This window comes from Cyprinus carpio, chromosome A15 (assembly GCF_018340385.1).
Source record: "Cyprinus carpio isolate SPL01 chromosome A15, ASM1834038v1, whole genome shotgun sequence".
Classification (NCBI taxonomy): Eukaryota; Metazoa; Chordata; class Actinopteri; order Cypriniformes; family Cyprinidae; genus Cyprinus; species Cyprinus carpio.
The window spans coordinates 21,350,079-21,375,039 of NC_056586.1; the positions used below are offsets into that span (position 1 = coordinate 21,350,079).

The 24,961-nt window shown below is 34.7% G+C and overlaps 1 protein-coding gene, 1 long non-coding RNA gene and 1 pseudogene across 2 annotated transcripts in view; all 3 read right to left on the reverse strand.

Annotated features, from left to right (window-relative positions):
* Nucleotides 1–822: 822 nt before the first annotated feature.
* LOC122147859 lies at nt 823–2,911 on the reverse strand. Its single transcript, XR_006161861.1, has 3 exons — nt 2,869–2,911; nt 1,856–1,961; nt 823–900 (listed from the first exon to the last, which is right to left on the reverse strand). It is a non-coding gene; the product is annotated as an uncharacterized LOC122147859 (long non-coding RNA).
* Nucleotides 2,912–5,548: 2,637 nt separating this feature from the next.
* LOC109056513 lies at nt 5,549–17,898 on the reverse strand (annotated as a pseudogene).
* Nucleotides 17,899–19,432: 1,534 nt separating this feature from the next.
* LOC109056509 (eukaryotic translation initiation factor 4 gamma 1-like) overlaps nt 19,433–24,961 on the reverse strand; it is a 45,935-nt gene continuing 40,406 nt past the window's right edge. Inside the window, exons 24-25 of the mRNA XM_042771713.1 lie at nt 20,956–21,139; nt 19,433–19,631 (exon numbers count right to left, since the gene is read on the reverse strand). Of these exons, the coding sequence (XP_042627647.1) occupies nt 19,433–19,631; nt 20,956–21,139 (383 nt within the window). The remainder of the gene's footprint in view (nt 19,632–20,955; nt 21,140–24,961) is intronic.

Sequence of the window (24,961 nt, forward strand, 5' to 3'; positions counted from 1 at the left end):
AATAAAAAACAGTCTCTCCCAAAAAAAAAAAACAGACTAAACTGTTGTTCTCCACACATATGGACTAAACGGCCTTTAGGTTTAAGACTAAACTGTTATTCTCCCAAATAAAACCAGCTTGCTTTCCTCTCAAATGCAAAGACTAGACTGTTGTTCTTCAGTTTAAAACCAACTAGACTGAAGTTCCCAAACATATACAGACCAAACCAGCGTTTCTCCCAAATGCAAACAGACTAAACTGTTGTTCTCCACACATATGGACTAAACTGCCTTTCATCAACAGACTAAACCAACTGTTCACAACAAACTAAACTGATGCTCTCTCAAACATATAAAGACTAAACTGCGGGGTTTTCCTAAAAGCACAAACAGACTAAAGCCTGCCGTTCTGTACAGACACACAGACTAATAATAAATATGCTTTTCTACAACAGACTGAACTGCAGTTCATCCGACACAGTTCTAGGCAGCTGAACATCTGTCTTTCCCGATATAAACACACACAACTGTTGTTATTCAAACGCATGCAGACTAAACAGCTGTTCTTCACACATTAAGACTAAACCAGCTGTTTTCAGAACAAATACGCATCAGATTAAATTGCTCTTGACAGAGAATAAGCTGTTTTGCTTATTAAAATCACCAAAGAATATGACATTACACTGAAATGTTCGAAGGTTTAATTGAATCAGAATAAATATGGTAGATGTAATAATATATAGCTGTCTAGTGAAGCTCACCTCTGGATGACGCGGGGCAGATGGACAGCGTTTCTCTCCTCGAGCTCCCGCTCACAGCACCCTCCAGCTCCAAACACACACCTCACAGAACCGACAAGTCCAAACACACACCGGTGCGAACGGATCCGTTCTCCCGCCGATGAGCTGGAGGCACTGAAGGCTGGAGAAACACATGCAGAAACGAGCTTTATAAGCGAACTCACCGGATGCGCAACGAGCTCTGATTGGACAGATCCTGCGCTGACCCCGCCCACAACATTTAATGAGTGCTGAAATAAATTATGTTCACTTAATTATAGTTTGCGGACAGAATGGTCTACAGAAATGAGCTAAATGTAACAAAACTTCCCTTTTTGACCGAAAATGTCTCCAGAATTGAATATGACAAACCAAAACTTCCTTCAATGGAAATAAATGAATGAATGAATAACTAAATAGCTAACTAAATAAATAAATAGAATTTTATTTTATTAAAATAATTAAATATAATAAATTATAATATAATATAAATAAATAATAACATATTATAACTATAATAAAAATTGCTAATATAATATAAATATTATATTTAATGTCATATATATGTTCCAAAATATTAAGAAATATCGCAAAAAAAAATATCTGAAAAAAAACATAAAAAAAATTATTTCCTCCATATATATCACACCAAGAAAAAAAATCAACAAAAAATATAACATATGAAAAAAACATTCATTCTATGACCATGAATATAATATATATTAAGTTTGAAACTAAATATATTTTCAATTTCAAACATTTTCATTGAGCTTCATCGTTAACAACATATTTAGCATCTATTTAAAATATATTTTGCATAGCCTATATATATAATCAACATTTGTCACAATTGTCTTTAAAAGATTTAAAAACAATAGAAGCCGACAATGTCTTTATTTAGATATCTATACTGTATAAATTTGTGTGTATTTTTGAATCATATTTTGCTCCTAAGTCAGCAAGTTTAACCTCACTCCATCTCTCTCTCTCTCTCTCTCTCTCTCTGTGTGTGTTTGTGTGTGTGTGAGTGTGTGTGTGTGTGTGTGTGAGAGAGAGAGAGAGAGAGAGAGAGAGAGAGAGCGCAGTAATTCTCTTACTTCTCTGCAGCATCTTCATCTGTGAACTCTTGCTCGGGTCTCTGGGGTGATCGCAGATGCGCGGCTTGTCGTGCAAGACCACAGCTTTCCCTTGAAGATGTTGATGCTGTAGGGTGAAATATCTTTCATCATATAGTTCTGATAAAAACATGTTTATCCTCTTTTAGAGGAACATTGCAAAACAAGATGCATTCAGAAACACTAATTTTTATCAGTGGCAATGAATCCAATCCAGTTTCAGAGATCCTGAAACGTTGTGGTTTTAAATGAACCCTACACTTTTTTTTTTCTTTTTCGACAGCGCATTACTTCGAAATCCGAACAAAACTACAGCGCATGCGCAGTTGAGCAGTTTAGCGTGATAACCGGAGTCACGTGAGTAGCATTTAATTGTTTTTACACTGTGACACAACAAAAATTAGAACACAATAAAATAATAGATAAAAAAAAAAAACACAAAAAAATAAAAAAACTAAATAAATAAAAAAATAATAAAGAAAAAAGAAAGAAGAGGGTATTATACAGAATTATAAAAAATACATTAAAACAGTATATTTAAAAATTTGTAGGCCGTACAGATTGTACGTTCTGAGTGCTTTCTTGTTAAGCAAAACTGAAATTGTAAGTAAATAATTTTTTTATCTCTTGTAAAAAATACTACAAACATAGGTTTACAGCTCGAAATTTTATTTAGAAGGAGCATTTTGTGTCAAAATCAGATCCAAAATCCACAAGATTTGAAGCGTAAACATGTGCATCGCAGAACTGCGCATGTGCAAGGAATTTTTGAATCCGATGATCCGATTACGAAAGTAATTTTGTTTATTCTTAATTTTTTCTGATTGATCATATTATTTCAGGCCTACATCTGCCCTTTCAATCCGATTGTAATCTAATTCGGATCGAGCTAAATCAGATCGTTTGAGGTGTTTATGTAAAGCCTTTCAATCCAATTGAGCCATCAATCTAATTACTAAAAGATTACTAGGTTGCATGTAAACGTAGCTACTGACCTGTAGCCTATTTTATCTGGTCCAAGGTCTCCAAGCTCTAATCCACCACCTAAAAACAATCAGACATATAAAAACTCTGTATACCATACCATTATATTTAAAACAAATGACCAGTCCAGACATGCAACAAACCATGCAAATCATGCAGCTTCCAATCTGAAACCTATTTGAGCTTTATGATTTTCCTAACAGGTCATTGTAAAAAATCCAGCAAAAAAAAAAGCCGTTTTCCAGCACTTTGTTTTCTTACTGTGGAGTTGGAAAACAGCTAGTTTGTGGTGGTTTCTTGCCTAAAATAGATTTTTAAAACTTTCATAGTACAAGTTTTTGTTAGTGATTGGAAATCAATTAGTGACTGACGTCATGAGCAGAAAAGAGGACGAGCATCAGGTGAAATTTGGCTGATGGTCCAACACACAGAAACCAATCGAAGAAACCAGAGACCCAAGTAAACTATCAAAAACACACACAGTAACAGAACACAAGTACAGCTAACAGAATGAACTTTCATGTGCATTTTTGTCCTGTGTTGTATCAAATCACCTCCAATGATACTGCTGTCACTAACAAACAACATAAAACTGAACAGATGACATCAAGTGTCAATCTCAACCTGACCAAAACATTCCCAGGACTCCCCAAAATCAAAAGAAGAGAGATATCAGAGTTTTGATCAAAGAAAACGGAGGTGCTGTTTCTAGAACATTCAAAAAATACATACAATAAATAAAAGAAATCTACTAGACTACTAGTGCATTATATGGTAAGAAACTATATAAACAACTAAAAATATTTTTTATATAATAATGCATGTTCTTTATACAAAATATAATGCTATTTTTTTTTTTTTTCTTTTTTTTTCGTTTGATTTTGGTGAAATGTATTAATTAGAAATCTGCAGCAGCATTCTCAATCAATGAAACATACAACAGCACACTCAACCCCTTTAATGATTACACGCTTTTATTCTCTTTGAAGCTTCCTGCATGCTCTCTCTCAGCTCTCAGTCTCTGTTGCGGTTTGCTCTCGCTCTCAGCCTCGCCTCAGTCCTCTGTTGCCTGGTTCTCATGGCGTCCCTGCAGCTGCAAGTAAGTGTGCATGTGTTACCAGCGCCACCTGTACACCAACACTGCACCTATACAACGGATAGATGGAAAGAATGAATAATATATACAAAAATAAAATTAAAACTAACTGGGATCTAAATGGAACTTATTTGAAACACGTGACACGTTGCAGCAGTGAAATGCATGCCGGCTCACCAGTCATTTCAATTGAGTTTGGGTTTTGGCGAAGAACTGACAATGCAATGAAACTAATAAGCATAAAAAACTAAGCACAGACAAACACGACGAAATATTGTCGAGTAAGAAAAAACTAAGGACAGAGTGGGGTAACTTTTAGGTAGCGGAACGTGAAGCGTGCGGAGAAGGATGGGCAGATATTAGCACTGGATTCTAAGGAGTTGAAGAAAAGACGCGGAGGCATCTAAAGAGGTGAGAATGTAACCGGTAAAAAGAAAAAGCACCAGGAATGTGTAGTTAGGACAGACAGTTATATGCCTGATGCTTGCGAGCAAAGTACCAACTGTCTCCCATCAATATTCATCTTCTGGAACACAGAGAGAGTTTCTGCCTCAGGAAAACCATGAGGATTTGTCTTTTTTCCATCTGCAGTGGCTCGCATGTTTCTATCTATACCTGTCGACAGGTGCAACGAATGCATGCAAATGCACCACGCTTAACTAAGACTCTCAGGTTCGATGAGACACAGCAGATGTTCTTTTATAACATTTATTTATTATTCATGAGCGTGCTCTCTCTGTATATTTCTGTTGCATCGCTGTTGAAGAGTAAATAGCTGGTGAAAAGCAGTGTTGAGGAAGTTACTTTCTCTTTGAAAATGTAACTATTTGCATTACTTAGTTACTTTTTATGAAAAGTAATGCTTCACGTTACCTTTGCATTACTTTTTACATAAAGATTTTTTGTGTTAACATTTAACATTTAACTTTTTGCGTGAGTTGACATTTAGTCTAGAACTACAGTAACATCATGTTCACACTCACTCCGGATTCTCTCAACATGAGGACAAGAGAGCTGTCAGTCAGTACATGAGAAGAAAACGTAACTGGAGTTACTTGTTTGAAAAAGTAACTGAGATATTTTCTTATTGATTGGATTGGATATTGAAAAAAAAAAGAGATGTGCACATATAAATCATTTATAATAAATACCTACAATATTTCAATTTTTGTGTTCAGTTTTTGTTGTATGTGTGTTGACCAGTTTTGGTGTTGATGCATTTCCTGTTTAAACTGTAAGTTTGGGAGAGACTTACTGAAGATTTCATTAATGGGAGGAACGTTCTCATTCGTAAAAGCATTTTATTGGACAAAAACTTGTACATGCAACTGAATGCAAGATTATATCATTATTTTTGACTGTTCCTGCTTCAACCTGCTAAAAGTTCATTTTAACACTAATGCAAGAAAGAAGTCTTTAAATGTGTTGCAGTTGCCATTTCTTGTTGTCTTTCAGTTTCGACTCCCACAGTCTTATCCAGGACTTGCAGGCAGTTGCAATATAATTACAGGGTTTTCTTAATGGAAATTTTAATTTATGCTCAGCTTATGAATATGATGGAATATATGGCTGCCTCGCTCTCTTCTCTCCTCTCCTCAGTGCAGTAAAATTAAAACACTCATTGTTATGCTCAGCCTCACTGTCGTCATGGCGCCGAAGGGCGTGTTGGGGGCGGAGCTTCCCGGGTCAATGGATGTGAAGGGAGTTTTATCAGGTTCAGCAGTGGCAGCACAGTGTTCTTGATTGGTGCCAACGCAGGCCGCGAATGCCATGGCATGTGCGATGTAGTTCTGCTCGTAAACACCCTGGAAGAGATGAGCCATGGGGCCGCGGGCAAACAGTGCCACATCCTCGCCTCCATGGGTCTCAGAATCCAGAGGGACGGTCGCCTGCTGAACGTAGTCCTTATCGGCTGAGAGAGAGAGAGAGAATGAGAATAAACACTCACAACAGCAGCGCTTGCAGTGTGTGAAGCATTGAAATGTCAGTTTCTTACTGGTGTCGACGTTACGGATGTCTGGACGCTTGTTGTTGGTTATTTTGTGTCCCGGTCCGTGTCCGTCCCTTTCGTACATCAGAGTTGTGTAGGGTAACCAAGTGCCATGGCAGATTGGAGACTTTCCTGGAGATGAAAGTTATAATGGGAGTAAGGGTCGTTAAAAAAAATTAAAAAGTTAATTGCGAGCTTTTCATCTTACTATTCTACATTTTTCTGCAATTCTGACTTTTTTCCTCATTATTGCGTAATTGAAACTTGCAAAAAGCGAGTTATAAAGTTCATAATTGCATGAACTTTAAAACTTGCAGTTCTGAGAGAATAACGTCACAACTCTGAGAAATAACCTTCGCTAGTCTGACTTTTTTTTTCAGGAATTGTTTATATCTTCGCAATTGTGATTTTTTTTTTCTCAGAATTGCCGAGTTTAATATCTCCACAGTTGTGAGGTTATAAAGTCAGAATTGTTAGAAATATAAAACTCCCAATTGTAAGGAATTTTTTTTTGTCTCGATTTGGAACCCTATAATTCGCCAATTTGTGAGTATTTTTCTCTTTCTTTATTTTACATTTCTGTTTTTTATTTTGTTTATTTTTATTTTTTTTTTGAATTCTATTTTTTTTTTTTTTATTTTTTTTGTATTTTTATTAGTTTTGTTTTTTTTTTTTTTTATTTTTATTTTTTTTGCTTTTTTTTTTTTATTATTTGTTTTTTATAATACTTCTCACAATTTCTCTCACAATTGTTTAGAAAGTCAGAGTTGTGAAAACCAACGTTATAAATTATTGAGGATTATAATTGTGCCACTTGTGAGAAAAAGTCCCTTGCAATTGTGAGTTTATTTCACACAGTTCTGACTTTTTAATTCACAATTACGATTTTGTCACGCAATTCTGACTTTGTTTCTCGCAATTCCGAGTTTGTCACGCAATTCTGACTTTGTTTCTCGCAATTGCGAGTTTGTCACGCAATTCTGACTTTGTTTCTCGCAATTACGAGTTTGTCACGCAATTCTGACTTTGTTTTCTCGCAATTGCGGTTTGTTCACGCAATTCTGACTTTGGTTTCTCGCAATTGTGAGTTTGTCACGCAATTCTGACTTTGTTTGGCTCGCAATTGCGAGTTGGTCACGGCAATTCTGAACTTTGTTTTCTCGCAATTACGAGTTTTGTCACGCACCAACATTCTGACTTTGTTTCTCGCAATTACGGAGTTTTGTCACGCAATTCTACACCCGACTTTGTTGTCTCGCAATTACGAGTTTGTCACGCCATTCTGACTTGTTTCTCGCACAATTGAGAGTTTGTCACGAAATTCTGACTTTGTTTCTCGCAATTACGAGTTTGTCACGCAATTCTGACTTAATTTCTTGCAATTGCGAGTTTATGTCACAATTCTGACTTTGTTCTCGCAATTACGAGTTGTGTCACGCAATATTCTGACTTTGTTTCTCGCATTACGAGTTTTGCACGCAATTCTGACTTTGTTTCTCGCAAGTCCGATGTTTGTTCACGCAAATTCTGACTTTTTGTTCTCGCAATGGCGAGTGTGTCACGCAATTCTGCCTTTGTTTCTCGCAATTAAGAGTTTGTCACGCAATTTGACTTGTTCTCGCATGCGAGTTGTCACGCAATTCGACTTTGTTTCTCGCAATTAGAAGTTTTTGTCACGCAATTCGACTTTGTTTCTCGCAATTACAGTTTGTCACCGCCAATTTCTGCACTTTGTTTCTCGCGAATTGCGGAGTTTTGTCACGCAATTCTGACTTTGTTTTCGCAATTGCGCAGTTTGCCACGCAATTCTGACTTTGTTTCTCGCAATTGTGAGTTTGTCACGCAATTCTGACTTAATTTCTCACAATTACGAGTTTATTTCAAGCAATTCTGACTTTTTAATTCGCAATTGAGTTTGTCACGCCAATTCTGACTTTGTTTCTGGAACTTTGCGAGTTTATATCACACAATTCTGTTAAAAAGTCAGAATTACAAGATGTAAACTCAAAATTGCAAGAAAAAAGTCAGAATTGTGAGAGTAAAAAGTCACAATTACCATTTACATTTTTTTCTTCTGTGGCGGAAACAGGCTTCCACAGAAAATACAAACAGAGTTTCTAAATATGTTTCTCAGAGAAGTTAAGTAGTTAAAATAATACTGCATTCACTCGTTACACATGGGCGCCGCACTAAAAGACAAATATGGACTATTTTCGTTATTAATACTTGTAGCTCACATGCAAACAGAAACATACCCAGAATGCTGTTCCCTCTGAATGGGTAGCCGTTGAAAGTAAACGCGTGGGAGTGGTCAGCCGTGACAATTGTCAGAGTCTCCTCCTCATTGGTCAGCTCCAGTCCACGGGCGACAGCGTCGTCAAGGGCAACCGCCTCATGCAGCGCCATGGATGCTCGACTGTCATGGTGTCCCTGATCGATACGACCACCTTGAAAGGTTACTGAAGATCAAATCTGATCGACGAACATGTGAGATTTTAATCTGAGTTTGATTCATCTGACAATGACGCTAAACTACAGATATTGCACCTGGTTTATTAATAGATTCAATTTTCTGATTGATTTGTGAATAGATTTGTGGGTGGATGGACTGATCAGCCATGAATTGGTCTTTTTGTTGGTTGATTGTTTGGTTCTTTGGTTGATGGATTGCTTGTTTGTAAATTGATTACCTTCGACCAGCAGGAAGAATCCTTTGGGATTTTTCTTCAGGATCCGAATGGCTTTCTCTGTGGTTTCTGAGATAGAGGGATCCATGCTGGGATCTCTCTCCACATCAAACCGAAGATCACCCGGCTCAAAGAGAGCTAGACAGACAACGTTTCCCCATTTTTATTCCAAACGCCTTTCAAAATCTTAATCAACACCTTGAAACTCAATGCAGCATGAAGCAGGGTTATTATCGTTTACTAAAACCAAAACTAAAGTTAGGGTAATTTTAAATGAAATAAAGATTAAATAAAACAAACAAAAAAAAGTATATATATTATTAAATACATTTTAATTGCTAGGATTTGAGTTAGTGTTATTTTAACTAAAAAAAATACATAAATGAAAATAAATGCAATATATATATTAAATATATATAGAAAATAAAATTATTAAATATGTTTTAATTGCTAGGGTGCTAGGGTTATAATTAGTATTATTTTAATTGAAATAAAGATTAAATAACAAATAAAAATAAATGTAATAAATATAAATATTAAAAAAATAAATAAAACAAAATAAAATTATTAAAAACATTTTAATTGTTAGAGTTACTGTTATGGTTATTTTAATTGAAATAAAGATTAAATAATATAAATAAAGATAGATAAAATAAGTATTAAAAATAATATTAGATGAAAAACAAAACTAAACAAAAATGAAAACTGTTGCCTTGGCTTCTAACTGAAATAAGTTAAAGTTGCTATCTGGAAATAAACCGAACCAAAAATAAAATAAAAATAAATGAAACCTAAATATTAATATTTAAAAAAAAGAAAATCACAAAAGCATATAACAAAATTACTAAAAATGAAACTAAAATCTAAATTAAAATATAAAGAGGTTCATTTAAAATATTAATAAAAACTCTAATAGTACATGGATAATACAAACAAATATTGTATGAAGCTCATGAGCTCAGTTGCTCTGGTTTAGAAACATTTTTGTCTGAATGAATGTCTCTCACCCATCAAACAAACAATCTTTCCTATGCACCACCCAATCAAACAAAGTCTTACTCAATACATACATACCCCGCAACCTACGTTTATGAGAAATATTGTGTGTGAAGATGATGCTGAAATGTGTTTTGAATATAGTTTAAAATATGTGCTTCCTTAATTCATTTCTCAAAAATCTGAAACATTTTCAGCATCTAATCAAGTCCTATCTTTCTGTCATTCTTTCTTGCTAAAAGGAAAGAATATATTTTACAGTAATGAACCAGATGCTCTTCTGGGTTTCCTTACCTTTCCCTCCTTCATTCTCAGCCACTCATTTATGAGGTTTCTGTTGTCTCTGTCCTTGTGCTTTCAGGTCTGTGGGATACTCCGGATCGGGGAAACCTTTAGGCGTCATGTACTTCCGACCCTCCTCCGATGATCACCTGCACACAAAGTCATCTGTTAGCTCTGGAGTTTTCATCAGGTGAACAAAGACTGAGTGCAAATGATACAAGCACCGTTTACAGATCACACTCAACACCAAGATTAGGATGAGTTTGTTTGTTTCTTCATCAGATTTGGAGAAATGTAGCACTGCATCAGTGTCTCAGCAGTGGATGCTCTGCAGTGAATGGGTGCCGTCAGAATGAGAGTCCAAACAGCTGATAAAAACATAATAATCCACAAGTAATCCACAGCACTCCAGTCCATCAGTGAACATCTGGAGAAGACAAAAGATGAAACACATCCAGCATTAAGACGTTTTTAACTAAAATACATAGAGTTCATAATCCATAATAACACTTCCTCCAGTGAAAAAGTGTTCTGGTGTGAATCAGGAGAGAAATCTGCACAGATCAAGCACAGTTTAAACAGTCACATATTTTAACACTTTGAAGTTAAAATCGTCTTAATGCTGGATTTGTTTCATCTTTTGTCTTCTCAAGATGTTCACTGATGGACTGGAGTGCTGTGGATTATTATGTTTTTATCATCACTTCACCCACTCACTCCAAAGCAACCAATTCACAGAAAATCATCCAATGCTAAAACACTCAAAAAATGATAAATAAACACAAATCATACTAATAAACAAACATGATCCTAATATTAGAACATCTGAGGATGAGCACATTTTCATTTTTTTGAGTCAACTATTCCATTGACATAATGGCTATGTTGCACTTCTGATATTAATCGAAGCACTGTCCAGTGTCTCTCTCTCACGTCTATGTCGGTGTTTCGGAGCAGTTGTGAGGCGATATCCATACAGCCTCCTGTGACGCAGAAGTCGGGCAGGTCGGCGTCACTGTACCATGTCCGGCTGGCGCTGTGAGCGTATGAAGCAGCAGGCGTGGCGTGTTGAACACGTGTTGTTGTCACTATGCCCACGGACTTCCCTAAGAGACACACACACACACACACACTCAGCAGTGCTCTGGTTTATGCTGTTAATATTTTCATATTATGCACAGTCAGTGCCGTCCTTGTGTGGCTTAACAAAAAAAAAAAATTAAAAATAAATAAAAAAAAAAAAATATAAAAAAAAAAAAAAAAAACAAACTAAATAAAAAATTAAAAAAAAAAAAAAAAAAAAAAAAAAAGAAAAAAAAAAAAAACAAACAACAAAATTACTAAAACTTTAACTAAATTAAATTGAAAATAAAAAATATAAAAATCAAAGCGTTAAGCTGCTCATACGATGATGAACATTGTCACTTACTAGTTACTACACAGTATTTCTAGTATTTCGAAAACTCTAAATATACAGTAAAAATGCATAAAAAATACATGCATAAATAAGTTTATATGTAAAAGTAACCACTGAAACGCTTGTTTTTAAATTTCCTAGAGCCCCAAAATATGCATGTTACTCATCTAAAATGGACTGAAGAAATGTTTCCATTTTTACAACAATAAATAAAACAGCAACGAATGTGCAAATATTAATATTAAAAATGTTTGAAAAATGTTATTAGCAGTGAAAAATCAGTCAAAAAGACAGTGACTTTCCAAATGTTTTTATTTATTTATTTATTTTTTGGGCGTGTGTGAAATTTTGCTGAATTTCATGATCGTTAAAGTTTGTAAATTAATTAAAATATGATCTTTTTTATCACAAATTCATCATGTCTTGGCTTGGTTGCAACAACAACAAAAAAAGTCTAAAATTAGTCTAAATTAAACACAGTCTAAATTATAAGTCTAAAATTAAAAACGAAGTGATTACTTTGTTGCAACCGACTGCTAGTAATTATTTGATATGTAGATTATTAATTCAATGCCATCAAGAAAACCAGTGATTAATGAAATTTATTTTTAAAATCTTGAATTATTCTGTGTGATCATGAATGAAATGAGGAAGAAGATAAATGAATTAATTTAGCACACTAGATTTAATGGATGTCACTTTCACTTTTTTGATGAGCTTCATTTTTGAAGATGGAATAAAGGAGGATGAGATCCATGAAATATTACAAAAAATACAACAACCTCAACTCTCTCTGCTGATAATGATATAAATCAGCCAAACCTCTTTGATTTTGAAGTCTCCCTGAGATTTTTAATTAATATTTCAATAATTTGAAAAAATACATTTGCATGGTTCTTTGATGTAAGTTAGTGATCAAGCAAAGAAAAATTATATATAATTATATATAATACAATATAAATATTTACATGGGAAAACAGCAATACTAACACACAGCACAGTGTGTTTATGTCGCACTGTTTATGGCTTGAATAACAGAATGACAGGAAGATAATACGAAAGAGGAAGATAAACTCAGGTGCACACTCAGATTAAGCTTTTGCGGCAGAAGGGCAAAGTGAAGTGTGTTAGTGTCCATTAGGGTTGTGATCTTCAAAAATGGCCACATTTGGGTTTGGTGACACTTTGCTTAACTTAAGAGTGAAATCCTCTGCTTGTGTACCTGCGTCTTTAGCCCATTTGAGGATGGAGGTGACCTCGTTGCCCTTCTGCGAGCGACACACACCGTTGCGAGCGGCTGCGCTCACACCCACAGTGTTCAGGTTGGTCTTGACTCCACACAGATACGCTGTAGCCGTCGCTGCACTGTCTGGAATCTGAAAATCCACCGTATACAAAAGCAAAAACAAACACACAGTCAAAGAATAATAATAATTATAAAAAAAAAATAAAATATTGTAAATAAACAAAAACACTCCCTTGGCAATTTTCTAAAATTGATCTATAAATAGAATATATAAAATGTTTATATTATATAAACAATACTAAAATAATAAAAGTTGATCACTATAAATACTAATATAGAAAATGTTTATTACTAATTTAAATACAATACTAAAATAATAATTTAACTATCTAAACATGAACGAAAGCTGAAATGAAATGAAATTAAAAACTTAAACAAAATTTTGAAATGTTGCCTTGGTAAATAACTGAAGTCAGTTTAAGTTGAAGCACTAAAATTACTGTCAAGAAATAAATAAACAACAGCAACAACAACAACAAAAATCTAATAAAAATGACAAAAACACCTAATTATTAAAACTTGAACTAAAATGATAATTAAAGCATTTTTATAGCTTTTTTTAAAATGCAAGTTATTTCAAAATATTAAAAGTAATACTAAAATGATAATTTAACTAAAACTATTAAAAACATTTATACTAACTGAAACAAAGCTGAAAACCAATGAAATTTCAATATTTGATGAAACTGGTAATAAATTAAAACTAAACGGTAATATTTAAAAATAATAAAGCACAAGCACATAACAAAATTACAAAAATTAAATCAAATTAATTATTAAAAAATTAATTATTATCAATAAAACTATAATAGTATTTAATTATACTTAAATAACTGGTTTGACATCCAAAACACATTCAAAACATGATCTGTTTGAGCAGTTCAACATGTCAACTTCCGACTCAACCAATGGAGTGAGTTTGGGGGCAGGTCTATCTGTTTGACTGACCAATGACAGACTTAAGGAAACTGTTTGTTACCTTAGCCGAGGACCCACAAACGGGAAACGTGGTCCATATTCATGACGGTTCTCCTCTCCAGAGCGGTTTTGTAACTGACCCTTCAGGATCCGGGCAGCCGTGATGGTGGTAACACCCATACCTGTCCAAAACAGCACACGTCATCATCAAATGCACAGGCTACTCACTGCATATCACACACACAAACGTCTGAAATGGCCTGATCTGATTGGCTGATGCAAGGTTTGTGGTTTGTGTGCTGAGCTTTAAGACAAAACACTACAGGTAAAAACCATTGTTTATTTTTTTCATTCAATGGTTTATATAAAACATCCAAAATACACATTTATGAGTTTATTTTAATATACTTTATCTATTTGCGTCTGTAGATTTCAATTACAATACATATCTTTAAAGAGATTTTTCTACAACGTCTGTATTTCATTTGCTATCTTGTAAAGATTTTATTCTTCACTTCAGACACATTACATACACCAAAACTTAAGTTTTATTTATCATTTATATACTTCAGTTCTTGATGACTTACAACACCAAACTTTAGAGTTTTATATATCTATCTCTGGAGTTATTTATAGAAGGGTATGTTATAGCACTGCTTATATTATTGGTTGTCTCTATATAGTTTTCATGTTAACAAATGCATTGTTTTATTTTTTTTTTGTCTCTCTATTTTCGCAGCATTTCAAACACTAAACTTAAAGTTGTTTCTCAGGTTTTAACCAAGAATCCTTCTCTCAGCGAGCCCATATACCACTTTCTTTAGGCTGATTTATGGTTTTATGAAATCTTGATGAATTACATACGACCAAAAATTAGAGTCATTTTATTTTCATCTATATTCTGAGTTTATAGAAGGGTTTTGTTTATATAATTCATTTTTGCATTGTTTTATGGATTGGCATTTAATCTATTTTGTGGACTATAGATTCCAGTCTAATCCATCCTATCTTTTCATTTTTTTCTCTATTTCAGCAGCACTTTCAAACACCAAAACTTAAAGCTTTATTCCTATCTATATTCTGAGGATTTTTACTGAGGGGTTTGTTTATATATCATTCATTTGATTTTATTATCGCACTTTATCTATTTATGTTTATAGATTTTAGCTACATATATTTTCTTAAAATGAGTTTGTTTCTCCACTTCAGTAACACTTACATACACCAAAACTTACAGTTTTATTTATATCTATATTCTGAAGGTTTTTATAGAAGGGTTTGTTTATATATCATTTGCATGGTTTTATTATTGCATTTTATCTATTTGCGTCTATAGATTTCAGTTAAAATCCATATCTTTTCATTTTTTTTTCTCTATTTCAGCAGCACTTTCAAACACCAAAACTTAAAGTTTTATTCCTGTCTATATTCTGAGGATTTTTACTGAGGGGTTTGTTTATATATCATTCATGTGATTTTATTATCCCACTTTATCTACTTACGTTTATAGATTTCAGTTATATATATTTTCTTAAAATGAGTTTGTTTCTCCACTTAAGTAACACTTACATACACCAAAACTTAGAGTTTTATTCCTCTCTATATTCTGAAGGTTTTTATAGATGGGTTTGTTCATATATCATTCACACTGTTTTATACAACATTTTATTCCTAAAAATGGGTGAAAATATATATATATTTTTTTTCTGAAAAAAAAAAAAAAATTGTAACCTGGCTTCATCCAGTGTTCAGATTTATACATTATATTCTCTGGAAATGTGTGCAAATTAGTGAAATTTAACTAGTTAATGCCTCATTTACATAGTTAAACATTACATTTCAGAAAACTTGTTATACGAAACAATTGTCTTAATGAACTGTGATTAAGATTGGTCATATCTATTAGTTAAATTTTAATAAAATTGTACCTTGTTCACCTGTTGTGTCTTGCTTTAATCGTAAGCACTTTGTTGAAGGTTGTAAAATGTTTATCTTACCATCTCCCAGAAACAGCACAATGTTTTTGGCCACATTACTGTTGAGTTTTCTGCTGAGAGCCGAACGCAGTGTGTTTTGAGCCGAACTCCTCCAGAACTCTGGATTCTCCTCTTCAACTGAGATAAGGACAAACAAATGCTACACACGTTAGTTTTGTGCTTCACTCTCAAACACTCAGTGTTTCTCATTCTCAACAAAAAACATTCTCACCATCAATAGACAATTTAACTTTCTATAAATAATAAAAGAATTTACTAAAATAAAAATAAACCAAAAATTATACATTCTAGCTTCTTCAGGTTTCTGGGTTCTTCAGAGCATCTGATTCACTCTTAACCAAAAGAGGTTTCCATAGCATTGTCACAGAAGAACCTTAACAAAAACATTATTAAAAGAACCTATGTATGTATATATATATATATATATATATATATATATATATATACATATATATATATCATACACATATATATATATATATATACACATATATATACATACACATATATATATATATATATACACATATATATATATATATATATATACATATATATATATATCTATATATATATATATATATATGTATATATATATATATATATATATATATATATATATATATATAGATGTATATAATATTTTAAATATTAAATATTTTGAATGCTAATTCAAAATATTTAACTTTCATTTTTCACATTTTCAGAGGTAAAATTGGTTGCAAATGCTATTCAGGTTGACTTTAAAAGGTTCACCAGTGAAATCTGCCTGGAAAACCCTTTCTGCTTCTACCTGGAATGTTAATTCTTAAGATGTAAAGATGAAATATATTTAATCACACAAACGAATTAATGGTTAGAGGAAGAATCTCACCTGTAAAGCTTCAGATATTGTATAATCATTATATAATCTACAGCAACTATAGATGGAAAAACTGACACGCAGAAATGCATATATACAGCATATCACAAGCATGTCTTGGAGTTTCATTCTGCGGTTTGTGAGATCTCTAATACCTCCATAATTTCTCCCAGACAGCAGTGAGAGATCAAATGCACAGAAATCTCCTGATTCTCAGACGTCTCTCTTCGGAAAACGAGGCCAGTGAATGAAAGAGAGCAGCTGTCTGAAGACAGAAGCGCAGGAACCCTTCAAAACGACTCGAAAAGACTTTGATGTGAAGTGGATCCTCTTGAATGTGGACTGGAGTGGATCAAATTCACCAGCCGCAGGCATTGATTAGAGAAACAGCTCAAAACTCAAACCCACACACTTTCTCCAGATAAAAGCGCTCACCCACTCTGAGGAGACGGTTTCTCAAACACACGTCTCTATCTGTCTGAATAACAGCAGCTACAGTACAACCACAAACTATTCATAAAAACCCTTAATCATAACATAAACATACTTTGTTTCCACTAAGTTATTATGAAGATGATAGCATATGCATGTACGATGGTATTTTTTATGTACTTTATGGCTGCATGTCCTAAATATACAAAAATATGTATTTTTATGGTATTGTACACACACACACACACACACACACACACATTACTGTGAAACAGTGTGTAAATAATGCATCATAATTCATTAATTACACTAAATTATTGGTAAATTGGTATTTGTACTATGTACTGTTTGAAAGTTTGGGGTCAGTAAAATTTATTATTATTTTTTTAAATAAGTCTCTTCTGCTCACCAAGGTTACATTTATTTGATCAAAAATACAGCAAAAATACTGATATATTTTTATAATCTAAAACAGCTGTTTTCTATGTGAATATCTGTAAAAGTGTAATTTATTTCTGTGATGCGCAGCTGTATTTTCAGCATCATTACTCCAGTCTTCAGTGTCACATGATAATCATAAAAAAATCCAAAATTACGATTTGCTGCTCAAGAAACATTTCTGATTATTATCAATGTTGAAAACAGTCGTGCTGCACAATATTTTTGTTGAAACTGCGATGCATTTTATATTTCAGGATTCACAGATGAATAGAAAGATCAAAAGAACAGCATTTATTTGAAATAGAAATCTTTCGCAACATTATAAATGTCCTTACTGTCACTTTTGATCGATTTAATTCGTCCTTGATGAATAGAAGGTTTAAATTTTCTTAAGGAAAAATAATACAAATCTTACAGACACCAAACTGATGACAGGCGTCTCACCTGATCCAGAGCTCATGCACAGCAGATAACAGAGGACGGACACACGCACAGCAAACATGACGAGACCACGCCGAAAACACGTAAGAAACCACATAAATCAGTTCAGACAGAAGACCTCTGACCCCCAGTGATGCAAACACCGTCTCCACCAATCAGCACGCGGATCATGGACACTAGAAACACATGCATAAATGATCACTGATAAACACTAACGAGTGACTGTAAATGTAAAGTGTGTCTAATTCACAAACCACTTCCTTAAATCAAGATACTTTTACTTGAGAAATAAAACAATTTCCTTTTTCTGAAAGTTAAGTGAGAATCTGCCAGTGGGCTCCGAAAAAAAAAAAAAAACTTAATGCAAAGGGATAACAAGATTACTTTTCTGAAACCATTGGCAGCTATTTGTTCTCATTTTAGGCAAAAACTCATTTCCCCCCCCAAAAAAAACACTTTATATCTTAAGTCATTTTCCTTCTCAAGTAAATGCATCTTGATTAAAGAATGTCTAGATATTCGCACTAAAAAAATAAGACAAATATACTGAGAAAGTCATGTTTGCTGTGCACTCACCGCAATCGTTTAGGGCTTGATTATTATTATTAGCTGGTAATATGAGATATTTATGAATCAAGAGTCATAAAAGAAGATTAACAGATGCGAGGGTCACTTATATAATGCTGATAACACACCTTTATCAAATCAGACCATATTCCACACACTACATAAAGAGCAAAGTATAAAGCGCACACTTTGTGGATCAATCACAACACAATCTTCACAAACTGTACCTTAATAATGAGGATAAAACAATAACTGATGAGATTATTCCTGTAAACTCTGAGCTATAACAGAACACAGTCTGTAATTAAATGCAGATGTTTTCCAAACCCATTCAGCTCGAGAAAAATCTTTTCAAACATTTTGTGCATAAATAAGTCTTAAAAGGATAGTTCACCCAAAAAATTTTATACTAAAACAAATAAAAATATATTATTTATATTAAAATATATTTTATAATAAAAAAATACTTTTTTTTTTCCTTCCTCAATACTATGGAAGTCAATAGCTACCGGCAAGTATCTGGATACCAAGATTCTTCAAAACCTTTTCTTTTGTTTTCAGCAGAAGAAAGAAACCCTTGGAATATCTTGAGGGTGAGTAAACAATGATAATTAAAATGAAAGTTTTTGGGTGAACTGTTCCTTTAAGAAATGGAACAGAAAGGTAACAACACATTTTTGTCATTTTTTCATTGCAATGTTCTTTATTATCTTTTTCCAGTTTCAAATGTGAAAAGAGGCATGATTTTTCTTAATTAAATACTTAAAGCAAAAAAAAAAAAAAAAAAAAAAAAAGAGAAATATTTACATAATTTAATTAAACTATAATCAATAACTAGAGGAGGATAATTATACAAGCCAGGTGGTTAAACCGCAAAAAAGGAAAAAATAAATACAAAAAAAAATAAAATAAAAAATTATACATGGCATTAAATTTAGCATTTTTATTATTATTAAAAAACGAAAAAAAACAAAAAAAAAAAAAACAAACAACAAACATGTATTTACAGGTCGCTCTCGAGGGAGCTGAAAGGCATGTAGTATTCGTACTCTCTCATTCTCCAGCTTTTTTTTTTTTTTTTCTTTTAAACTTATTTCTATATATATATTTTTCAAGTAGTTATAATGATTTGTTTTGTAAAGTTCACAACAGGTGCAAAAGAGCACATCCACAAGCGCTCCTCGTCACCCTCTTTACTTCTCCGTGAAGTGTTGATGTGAACCGTACGTCAGCTCGGGCCGGCAGAAGCGTCTCGGCAGCAGCAGCAGCAGCAAAAAGGTCAAAGTTTAACATCTCTAGTTCATCGCACAGAGCTGCAACCAAACACCAGAAAACCGCAGCTCTGAAAGGGGCGATGTGCATTTTTATTTGTTTTCTGTCATTAAAAAATCAGAAAAAAAAGAGCGACAACTAAAAACAAAAATCCAAATCCAAGAAACAACAAAAAAAAAAAAAAAAAAAAAAGAAAAAAAAAAACAATCCAATCCTCCTCATTACAGCAACACACACACGATCAGCCGCTCCACGCAAAACCACATCAGCGCCGACGAATATAAACCGATATATTCTGTTTCGGAAGAAAAAAAAAAAATCTAAGAAGCCATCGACGTCCCTCTCCATGGCGGCAGGAAACAGGAAGTAGCAATGCTAATCTTTCTTTTTTCTCCAAAATATATTTCATCTCTTCAGTGGGCGGCCTTTTTTCTCTCTAAACCGAGCAGATATATATAAAAGGCTTGTTTATCCTCTAAATACTTTATTTGGTTTCAGTTTACTAAGCTCTAGCTGCTGTCTTATCTCGTCGCAAACGGTAAGGCAAAACAAAAAGCCAGATGTTGAAAATCTCCAAAATGCTTTCATTCTTTCTTTCTTTTTTACGCCCTTCCCTATAGTTGCTCGGTCCTCATCGTCAATTGCTGGCAGTGGGTGTGATAAAAGCTCTAGCTGTTTGATGACGTCCTCGTCGTTATAAGCGCATCAAAGGTGATGCGGCGAAGATCTGCAGATTTGAGGGCCAGAGCCCTTGCCTTGTGCTCGGGAGGGATCTTTGCTGGACTCCCACACACAAAGCCCCCCTCTTTGATGACGTCCTCGTCACGCATAAGACATCAAAGAACATGCGCACACATCACACAGACAAGAGAGCCGACACTGACAATCAGGAGCACGGCTGCACACACACACACACGCACCCACACACACACACACGCACACACACACACACACACACGCACACACACACTCTCTCTCTCACACACACAGACACACTCACTCACTCACTCACTCACTCACGCACACTCTCTCTCACACACACACACACACACACACACACACACACACACACACACTCTCTCTTTCTTACATCCCTCTCTCACACACACACACTCACTCACACACACACTCATAAACACTCTCTCACTCAAACACACACACACTCACTCACACACACACACTCTCTCTCTCTCTCTCACTCACACACACACACACTCTCACACACACTCACACACACTCACACTCCCTCTCTCACACACACACACACACACTCACACACGCACACTCTCTCTCTCACACACACACACACACACACACACACACACACACACACACACACACTCTCTCTCTCACTCACACACACACACACACACACTCTCTCTCTCCCTCTCACACTCACACACACACACACACACACACACACACTCACACACTCACTCGGCGGCTGCTCCAGCTGCATCATCAGACTCTGTAAGGCGTAGAGCGCCTGCAGCTCCTTCTGCTCGTTGTTAATGTAGCGCTGCAGCAGCTTGGCCCTCTGGGTCATTTCTGCAGTGTCTACTTTATATGGATTCTCACCTTGACAATCACAGGAAGCAAACAACATTAAAGCCAACATGACTTTTACTTTTTTACATTATTATACAGAAAACATCTCTCTTCTGCTGATGCAGGGCTTGCGAGTCAGTTCACTTTTAGTCTGCTGATACTGAACACATTTGTATGTTCAGGGTTCTCTAATATCAGTCGTCACATGACATGCAGGTGAACAAACATTTATTGTATCTTTTTAAATAAGTGTTTTAATTTTGTTTTTTATTTATTTATATTATTATAATATTTACATTTACATTACATTTACATTTAGTCATTTAGAAGACGCTTTTATCCAAAGCAACTTACAAATGAGGACAATGGAAGCAATCAAAATCAACAAAAGAGCAATGATATATAAGTGCTATAACAAGTCTCAGTTAGCTTAAACACAGTACACGTAGCAAGGGCTTTTAAATAATATAATAAATAAAAAGAAAACAGATAGAATAGAAAAATAGCTAGTGTTAGAGGTCTTTTTTTGCTTTTGTTAATTGTATAATAAATGAAAAGAAAACAGATAGAATACAAAAAGATTAGAAAACTAGTTAGATTATTTTAATTTTTTTTAAGAACAGAATTAGAATAGTGAGTGCAAAAGTTAGAGGGTCAAATAAAGATGGAAGAGATGTGTTTTAAGCCGATTCTTGAAGATGGCTAAGGACTCAGCTCCTCGGATTGAGTTGGGAAGCTCATTCCACCAGGAGGGAACATTTAATTTAAAAGTCCGTAAAAGTGACTTTGTGCTTCTTTGGGATGAACAATCAAGCGACGTTCACTTGCAGAACGCAAGCTTCTAGAGGGCACATAAGTCGAGCCAGTGGTGGTTTTGTATGCAAACATCAATGCCTTGAATTTTATGTGAGCAGCTATTGGTAGCCAGTGCAGACTGATAAACAGAGGTGTGACGTGCATTCTTTTCGGCTCATTAAAAATTAATCTTGCTGCAGTGTTCTGGATTAAGTGAGTGAGTGAGTGACGTGACAGCCAAGTATGGTAACCCATACTCAGAATTCGTGCTCTGCATTTAACTCATCCAAAGTGCACACACACAGCAGTGAACACACACACACCGTGAACACACACCCGGAGCAGTGGGCAGCCATTTATGCTGCGGCGCCTGGGAGCAGTTGGGGGTTCGGTGCCTTGCTCAAGGGCACCTCAGTCATGGTATTGAGGGTGAAGAGAGCGCTGTACATACACTCCACCACCTACAACTCCTGCCGCCCAGAGACTCAAACTCGCAACCTTTGGATTACGAGTCCAACTCTCTAACCATTAGGCCACGACTTCCCCATTAATTGTAAAGGCTTGATAGAACTGGCTGGAAGACCTGCCAAGAGAGCGTTGCAATAGTCCAGCCTGGACAGAAGAAGAGCTTGAACAAGAAGTTGTGCAGTATGTTCCAAAAGAAAGGGCCTGATCTTCTTAATGTTGAATAAAGCAAATCTGCAGGACCGGACAGTTTTAGCATTGGTGTATGAGAAAGTTAGCTGATCATCAATCATAACTCCAAGGTTTCTGGCTGTTTTTGAAGGAGTTATGGTTGATGTGCCTAACTGGATGGTGAAACTGTGATGAAACGATGGGTTTGCTGGAACCACAAGCAGTTCTGTCTTGGCAAGGTTGAGCTGAAGGTGATGGTCCTTCATCCAGCAAGAAATGTCTGTTAGACAAGCTGAGATGCGAGCAGCTACCGAAGTATCATCAGGATGAGAGGTAGAGTTGAGTGTCATCATCATAACAATGGTATGAAAAGCCATGTTTCTGAATGACAGAACCTAATGATGCCATGTAGACAGAGAAGAGAAGTGGTCCAAGAACTGAGCCCTGAGGCACCCCAGTAGTTAGATGTTGCGACTTGGACACCTCACCTCTCCAAGATACTTTGAAGGACCTATCTGATATGTAAGACTCAAACCACTGGAGTGCGGTTCCTGAGATGCCCTTTGTCAGTAGGGTTGACAGGAGGATCTGGTGGTTAACAGTGTCAAAAGCAGCAGACAGATCAAGCAAGATAAGTATTGAAGATTTGGATTCCGCTCTTGCCAGTCTTAGGGCTTCAACAACTGAGAGCAAGGCAGTCTCAGTTGAATGTCCACTTCTGAAGCCAGATTGGTTGCTGTCAAGGAGGTTGTTCTGTGTGAGAAAGACAGAGACTTGGTTGAACACAGCTCGTTCAAGTGTTTTTTGCAATGAAAGGAAGAAGGGAAAACTGGTCTGTAGTTCTCTAAAAGAGATGGGTTGAGGGTGGGTGTATAAGTAGTGGAGTTATACGAGACTGTCTATATGATGAGGGGAAAACACCAGTATTGAGGGATATGTTAATGATGTGAGTGAGTGCAGGTACAACTGCAGGAAAAATGGCTTGAAGGAGATGAGATGGAATAGGATCAAGCGGACAAGTAGTAGGATGATTAGAAAGGATGAGTTTGGAGACTTCTGCCTCAGAGAGTGAAGAGAAGGATGTAAATGAGTGCATGTTTGCTGGTGAAATGTGCTTGATGGATTGTGGTGTGGAAAATTGTGCACTGATGTTTTTAATTTTATTAATGAAAAACGTGGCAAAGTCGTCAGCTATTAGAGTAGATGCAGGAGGCGGAGGAGGAGGATAAAGGAGCGAGGAAAATGTTTTAAAAAGCATGCGAGAGTTAGACGAATTGTTAATTTTGTTATGGTAGTATGTCCTTTTAGCAGTGGAGACATAAGCAGAGAAGGAAGAGAGGAGTGACTGATACACATTAAGGTCAGTAGTATTTTTGGATTTGTGCCACACCCAATCAGCAGCTCTAAGCTTAGAACGGTGTTCGCGTAGAACATCAGATAACCAAGGGGCTGAAGGGGTGGTACAGGCTGGCCTGGAAGACAAGGGGCAGACAGTGTCTAAACAAGATGTAAGAGTGGAGCAGAAAGTATCAGTAGCACTGTTAGTATCAAAAGATGCTAACAGTTTAAGGGAAGGAAGCGAAGATGAAACCATAGCAGATAGCTGGGAGGGTGAGAGTGAGCGTATTTATTTATCTAAATATTTTAATTGTACAGTTTAATTAATTATTAATTATACTAAATACAAATAAGTATTACATTAATTACCTTTTCAACAATTTACAAACCCCCTGCAGTTTCCTCAAGATCCCCCAGTTATTTTTAAATTATTTTTTAAATTTACAATTATTAATTTTAATATTTATATATATTCATTATAAATAATTATTACATTAATTAATTTTTAAACAACTTACAAACCTCCTGCAGTTCCATCAAGAACCACAGTTGATTAAAAAAATATTAATTTTACAATTAATTATAAGATTATATATATATACATATATATATATACATAGACACACACACATATATATATATATATATATGTATATATATATATATATATATATATATATATATATATATATATATATACACACATACACATACATATATAAAATTTTAAACGGCTTACAAACCCCCTGTATTTCCCCAGTTATTATTATAACTACATAACTACAGTTAATTATTTATTATAATATTAAAATACAATCTTAATAAATAATTAAAAATTTATTATTATATTATTATAAACATTATTAAGCTTGTTCAATGTTTTCAATTTAATTTTAGGTAAAGTTCCAATACTTTTCTTGTGTTTTTATTTTAATGTCAAATTTATTTATTTTTTAAATCAACTGTTATTTTAGTTTCAGTTTTTTTAGTACATCAAGTTAAACTACATGAAAACTAGAACGGTTGCTGCTTTTTTTCACATTTTATTTCAGTTAACAGTCAATCAGATCCTGATGTATAGAC